Below are 7231 nucleotides of genomic sequence, written 5' to 3'. Positions count from 1 at the left end.
GCAGAATATATTGCTGCCTGTAATTTTAGATTCTGTTTGATAGTACTTACTGATGTTATATATGACTACTGCTATAGAGGCATTTCGAATGTCTAATGGGTCAAAACTATTTTTAAAGCTTGTAGAGCTTATTTCTCTGTTGTTATAGATAATTTTATTAAGCCATAAAATTAATTGGTACTTTCAACAATCTCTTGACAAATTATACACTTTTGTAAGTGTAAACATTGACAAAATAGAATATACTCGTTCTCTCTAAACCTTTATATATAATTTATTTTATAGTGTAGCATTTATAGAAGAAAAAAAATAATAAAACAAATAAAGATACAATTACAGAAATGTAAAGTTGTAGCCAAATTAAGATATAGAAATAAAATCATCCCCAAAATTATATTGTGGACAAGGTTCCAAAGTCGGTGTGGATGTTCGTGCGACTCGTGGTAGTCCTTCCTTTGGCTGTTTCGGCGTGTTGAGCACAGTAGGTTCCGGAGAGTCCCCAATATTTTCGAATTGTTTCGGGATTTTGAGAGTGCCTTGGATATATTATACCTTTGGTGAATTTAACAAGAGTCTGTGTTCATTCCAGATGGCTCCCAAAGAAACGATACCGTCTGTGCAGGTGTATGGCAGGAAGGTGAGTAGACAGTACAAGCATGACCACGTTGTTGACATCGGGCTCGTGGATAGGTTTTGGCTTTTAATTCCCGAGAGGAAAGCTTCCTTTTGCGGCAGATGCGATAGGACTCCTCATTTGGCTGTTTTATCTCGCGTGTTCTGTACCTTTTACTTTGTGATTATGATTGACAGATTTTTAATTGATATTAGTATGACGACCGGGGCAAAGTTTCTGGCCATTACAGCAGCTTTACGAGTTCTGAGGATGTAAGGGGAGGCTAGCATCAGATGAACCGCAGTAGAATAGGTGGTTTTAGTATGAAAATGTAGAACTCATAACCCTTCATTTGGCTTAGAACTTGGGGAGAGACTAGTTTTCTGCCAGTATGTAGAAGAGGGTAGTGGGTTACTTTCCAAACAACTGATATTTTTCTGTATGAAATCCACTGCTTTCAACAATTCTAGGCATTGTTCCTTGTGCAAATGAATCATTGAGGAGATATGATCACCATCTGCATCGACTATCTTGATTTGATATATCCGATAGGAGGGAGGGCATGAAGCATATCAGGGAAATTGTGGTAAAACAGGATCCCGTGGTTGTTAAAGAAAACATCCTAACACAACATCCAACCTAACCTAACACAGTAGTATATATTCCCTAGCTAGGGGGTTCTTCCCCCTGGACCCCTGTGGTAGTATATGCACCTAGCCAGGGGGCTATACCCCCTGGACCCCTGTGGTAATATATACATCTAGCCAGGGGTCTATTCCCTGTGGTAATATATGCAACTTGAATTCACCCTCGCAATGTAAACAAGATGAGCGACTTAGCCTAAGTTGGGGAGTCTTCCCTTTTCTTTTACGTGTAACACCCTTGGGAAGCATTTGCATACTTATTGCCATAGAAGAACTTTATCTTGGTTTGTATTCTATCATTTCATGTAGGTTTTATTACCCAACTCTGCCACCACCTTATACTACATATCTGCTAGGATGGATTTCCCTTTGCCAGAATGCTGTTCTCTTTTATCTGCTTACTAATCTAGGGATTTGTTACTAAGAGCTACACAGAGAGTCTCCAAAAACAGGGTATCAAGAAAACTCAGATACATACCTAATGTTTCCTACCATGTATTTATTTTACTGTGAATGTGAGGCAGCAGCAGCTCTATCCTTGTTATAACCGTTTCTTATGCTGTATAAGATGTCAGTGTCCATTTTTAAACCTAATCTAATACAATTGTAATGTATCGATTAAGAAAATGTTTGCACAACTGCTACTAACAGTGTAGCAGCTATATATTGTATATGTTTTGAAGCAATTGATTCATAGTTTGGGTATTTGTTAATGGAGAGCAATGCACCTGTTATCATTTGGGCAAAGGTAGCATACTTCTATGTATATTCTGGCAAGTTAGAACTTTTAAGACCTTGGCTGGAGTGTTAGGGACTTACTCTGAGGGTTGCCGTCACTGTAAACATTACAAAAGATTGTATTTAGATTTGTCTAGAAATTATCTGTAAGAAGACATTGATACTTGATTGTATATTTGGAAGAGGAATTTTGAGGAGTAACAGAATTATTACTACACTCAAAAGAGGCAGCTAAGAACATGTCTGTAGCTTAGGGAGGCAAGGGGCTACAAGGGAAATGAGGGTATGGGTATGGAATGAGAAAACTAGCCAAATGCTAGATTTTCCATAGGATGCTTTAGTGTATTTATAAAGCATGCCCTGACCCTTTCTGAAGAGAACAATTGTATGAATGGCAGAGCAAATTAAAGCTTACAGATCTACATATCAAGCAGTCTAATGACTTTTGCACTTTACACACTATGGTTAACAAACCAACTTGTGTGTTTCTGGCAAGATAAAGCTTGTACATTCATAGACTTTTTGTTATCCCTATACTGCTTGGTCACGCCTTGCAGCATCATAACAGACCACTACGTCTGGGGAGTACATCTGTACGCCATGGAGTCGCACGAAAGTGCTTCAAGTGGGATGTTCTGCGTAATGTAGTGAACTCCCTTGCTCAAAGGCGGCTTGTTGCCATTAATCTCCAGAGTGTAGAGTTTTTATTTTCTTCACCCAGCAGTGTTGGGTTAATAATATTGAGCCATCATGATGCCCTGCTGTTAAAATAATACACATTTTTCCTGATACGTTTCATATTCATAATCAATAGTCGGTCAAAATCCATTCACTACTTGCATTCTTACTACATGATAAAGGCAAAATTTTGGCTTTTCAAATAAATGAATATTAACTTGTAAAATGTTAATGAACATGTGTAGATAACTCTTGTATCAAATTCATGTTATGAGATTTACATTCTTGCATTTTGAATTGGTCACCGTGGAAATTTCAGCATGGCAGAGGAGGAAAGCTGCTTTTTCTATAGGGATTTTACTGAAAAATCTTTATTCCTCCGCAACTTTCTACTTAATAAGTAAAGGAGCCATGAGATAGTCGTGTTTGTTAGCCATTGTTAGCTGTTGTATTTAGTGTTTACATTTGTATACCTGCAGTCTGTATATTTGTGTTAATTATCATTTTGGTTTAGAGTGAATCTAATTTTTTTCTAAAATTATTATAGGTTTTTGTTAAATGTCTGCTCTTATTCCACAGAAAACTGCCACTGCTGTTGCTCACTGCAAGCGCGGAAATGGCTTGATCAAGGTCAATGGCCGCCCATTGGAGCTTGTTGAGCCAAGGACTTTGCAGTACAAGCTGTTGGAGCCTGTCCTTCTCTTAGGCAAGGTATGTATGCAGAAGTCACCTGTTAAGTCCCTTTTTTTTCCATAGCATTATCATAAAACAAATAGTTTAAATATTAAAATATTAATCCATAAGTGCTGGATCATTGTACTATTCACTGATTTTTAATTTTATTTACACATAGATGGGTCAATGAGTGCATAGTTGCCAAGGTGTTAATTGGTAGGCCTATCAACAGTATTGATTAATAATCACTACTTACATTATGCTTGTCATATAAAGTTTACTAATAGTAATGTGAAAATTTGAAATATTCTTGAAAATAAAGGAGAGATCTGCAGGTAGTATAATAGTGTCTCCTTGGTGACTAGGCTTGTTTGGAGCCATCTTGTAAGCAAAATTTATAGATTTTAAGCAGTGGTCAAGGCATGTCTGTCATTCAGGTATCAACTATATTAAACTTTCCTAATCTAGAATTGGCTTTTATTTTAAATTTCTTTTAATTACAGAAACGCTTCTCCAAAGTAACCATCCGTGTCCGCGTACAGGGTGGTGGACACACCTCTCAAGTCTATGCTATCCGTCAGGCCATATCCAAGTCTCTGGTTGCCTATTATCAGAAGTGTGAGTAGTTAAAATTATTACATTTTTAACTGTAGAGATGATGGTAAACCGTCCAGACCTGAGTGTTGTAGCAGGACCCAAGGCTCCAGATAACAGGATAACCGTATAATTAAAGAAAATGATGGTCCTGACAATGGATTCTTGAAAATTCTCCATTTCAATTATTTTTTAGAGAAAAATATCCTAATCCTGTTATATTATATATATCATATAGGAGCACTAGAGTACTCAGAATGGTAGTTTTATTTTCATATTTGCATGCAAAATATTTATCCAGGCCTCTGCTTATATTGGAACCTGTCTAACTGGACCTTTGCTCATAATAGTTGAGTATCCCTGCTGTAGACGAATATTTCACTATTGGTAAAAATTAACTAAACAATTTTTTAGTTGCTTTTCTTATAGGTTTAGGTTATTGGAATCAATTAAAGGATATAAGGTTGGAAGATAGAGCTTTTTAATGTCAGTTCAGTGCCTCCAATGGTTTTTTCCATGAGATTCTATTACTGTAAGAAAATAAGTACAAAAGATGTACATCTAGAAGTATTTTTAAACTGCATATCATCATTTTTGATAACCAAAGCTATGTAACTGAAATTGCTCTGTTACTGGATTCTGTGTACAAGCTGGTATTTTGCAAAAGATTATATTATGAATATGGTATCGTTAAATAGAAAAAAAACTAGTTATATTGTATTTCTTTTCCAGTTGTTGATGAAGCCTCCAAGAAAGAAATCAAGAACATCTTGATTAACTATGACAGATCACTCTTGGTTGCTGATCCTAGGCGTTGCGAGTCCAAGAAGTTCGGAGGTCCTGGAGCCCGTGCCCGCTACCAGAAGTCCTACCGTTAAATTTGTTTTTATTTTATGTGGATTCTGCAATAAACCTAAGGACAAGTTCTACTGTTTGTTTATCCTTCATTATGAAAGATACTGTTAATTCCTACCAGAGGTAAAACGACAAATCAGGCTGCTTTGGTGTCTCCACAAAATAATTTATAATTGCAGACCTAACTTCAGAGTTTGTCTAGATCATTACCCTGTCGATGACTAAGCATGATACTATATTATTGTTATAGTTTAATTCATACAAAAGTAATGGTGTAGTTTCATTTTTTTGTGATCAAGTGTGCTTTATACACTTCCTAAGCTAGTAAGGTAATGCTTTACTGTCAAGTTACTTGAGAAAATAACCAGCTTAGAATAATTGAAGTTTTGCTATGAGCAGCAAAATTACACCTTTTAATAATTGTTACTTCATTTACTATTGACTTTGACATGAAAATGGTACATATGGGCAGGCAAGCAAACAAGGAAACTACTTGCTTACAGAGTAGACTCCCCTCAATCCCTTGCTCGTTGTTGTGGGGGGGCTTAGGTGAAAGGGACTGAAGTCCAGTTTAAGGGACCACCCCTGCCTTGTACCTCAGCCCTTGCCTCAGCAAGTTTTGCATGCTTTTTTTTTCTTCTCCCCTTCTCTTTCCTTCTCTTCATCCCTTTCTGTCCACTTATCCTAGGTGTTAACTAATTTTTCCACTTTTTCCACAATACTTTTATCAATGCTATACTTGAAGCCCCACCCTATTGCTGTATTTTGAATGTCACTAATGTTGTGCCAGAAAATTTTCAATAAAAATATTTATGCCCACCAATGCCTGCGTGGACAGGCCTTAAGACCTTACTTTTGTGATGGGAATGGATATAATTTTAGGGAAGGGGTTAAGAACTTTTAAAGGTCAGGAAATGAATAAATGACCTGGAAGGCAGAACAAATGTATTTTTGGACTATCTGAATTTAATCAAGCATTTTTTAAAATTCAGCATGATTTTTATTTAACACATTGATTTTACAGTATAGAAGAAGATATTAGATAGATATTAAATTTTGAAAATATGAAGCACTAAAGTTCCATTCTGGATGCTAACCATTTCACACACCCCCAGTCCTGTGGGGGGTTTAGAAGAAGGGGACTGAGGCACAGTGTAGGGGATCACTCTTGCCTTGGTCCTCAGCCCTTGCCTCAACTAATTTTACATGGTCTCTTCTTTCCTTTTCCTTTTCTTCATCCCTTTGTTCTGCCCACTTATCTTAATTGTTAACTCATTTTTGCTGCTTTCGTCACAATGCATTATCATAATGCTCCCTACTCCCTTAATTCCTTCCTCTTCTAACACCCTTTACCTTATACTATACCCCATCAGACCCCCTCTCCACCCTTTTCACTACAATACTACCCTCTATTTCAACCTGTAACTTTACCATAATCATTAACTCATCCCTAACCTTTCTTGCTACTCTACTTTACCATAGTGCCATATGGCCTTTGATGTCATATAGAACTTCCATACCTGGGGGCTTTGCCCCTAAGCCTCGCACAATCGCTATATTTTGAATACACCACTAATGACAATAGTGTTGATGTGGCCGAATTTTTTCAATTAACAATAATATTAACCATTTCACAAGACAAAATGTTACTTGATATATCAGTCATTACCCCAGGAATTGGGAAAATATCTGAGTAAATTTTGCAAGGAAAGATGTTCAGTGATTGGTTTGTAGCTTGTGTGACATTAACATTTATACTCAATTGACTTTATAATTTTGATTTGAATTTTTTGTTTGTGGCACAAGGTAAGTACTGAACACAAAAATTTATAGGAAATAATATACACACATAATTCTAGTTGAAGTCTTGACAGCAGTGTTAGAACAGCTAACAACTTTTCCTTTTGCTTCTCTTTTTCATTCCCTTCTTCTATCCACTTATCTGAAATGTTAACTCATTTTTACCCTTTTCAGCACAATACTCTGAGGACTGCTTGATCTGGTAACAAATATCCACTCACCAGCCATTTCCTGACGGTTGTGGCTCGTTTGTCTTGATGGGGCTTAAGGAACTTGGTGATTGCATGATGAATAGACCTGAATCAAGATATTTTACCTGTTTTTGTTTTCAATATTCGTTGTTTTTACCGACAGTCTTGCATACAAAGCAAAAATTCATAGCTATTGCTCCTGGTGTCATTCATTTTTTTTTTTGTTTTAAACATATCTCATCTATAATTATAATTTTACACAAAAAGCCAGCTTGATGAGGAAATGTAAAGAGGGTGGGATATGGGGGCAAAATGTTTCAAAATCTTATTTCATGACCATACCCTTCATATGCCAGTAACTGTCTATTAAATCAACTATGTGGTATATTTTAAAATAATATTTTGAATAAATTATGAAGCTAGTATCCACCAATGTTTGTCCC

At 36.4% G+C, this 7231-nt stretch overlaps 1 protein-coding gene across 1 annotated transcript; it reads left to right on the top strand.

Annotated features, from left to right (window-relative positions):
• Window positions 1-416: 416 nt before the first annotated feature.
• On the top strand, window positions 417-4867 carry LOC125032980 (40S ribosomal protein S16). The gene is made up of 5 exons (XM_047624421.1): window positions 417-481; window positions 590-637; window positions 3253-3384; window positions 3852-3966; window positions 4675-4867. Exons 2-5 carry the CDS (start codon window positions 590-592, stop codon window positions 4818-4820), a joined length of 441 nt encoding a protein of 146 aa, XP_047480377.1. The 5' UTR covers window positions 417-481; the 3' UTR covers window positions 4821-4867.
• The last annotated feature ends 2364 nt before the right edge of the window (window positions 4868-7231 follow it).

This window comes from Penaeus chinensis, chromosome 15, assembly GCF_019202785.1.
Source record: "Penaeus chinensis breed Huanghai No. 1 chromosome 15, ASM1920278v2, whole genome shotgun sequence".
NCBI lineage: Eukaryota > Metazoa > Arthropoda > Malacostraca > Decapoda > Penaeidae > Penaeus > Penaeus chinensis.
This window is presented reverse-complemented; position numbering and strand designations above follow the sequence as displayed.

Bases quoted from the DNA above. Each gene is read 5' to 3' on its own strand.
- LOC125032980 (XM_047624421.1), top strand. From the start codon at position 590: ATGGCTCCCAAAGAAACGATACCGTCTGTGCAGGTGTATGGCAGGAAG. The intron at 638-3,252 runs GTGAGTAGACAG...CTTATTCCACAG, and splicing joins TGCAGGTGTATGGCAGGAAG to AAAACTGCCACTGCTGTTGC. The intron at 3,385-3,851 runs GTATGTATGCAG...TTTTAATTACAG, and splicing joins CTGTCCTTCTCTTAGGCAAG to AAACGCTTCTCCAAAGTAAC.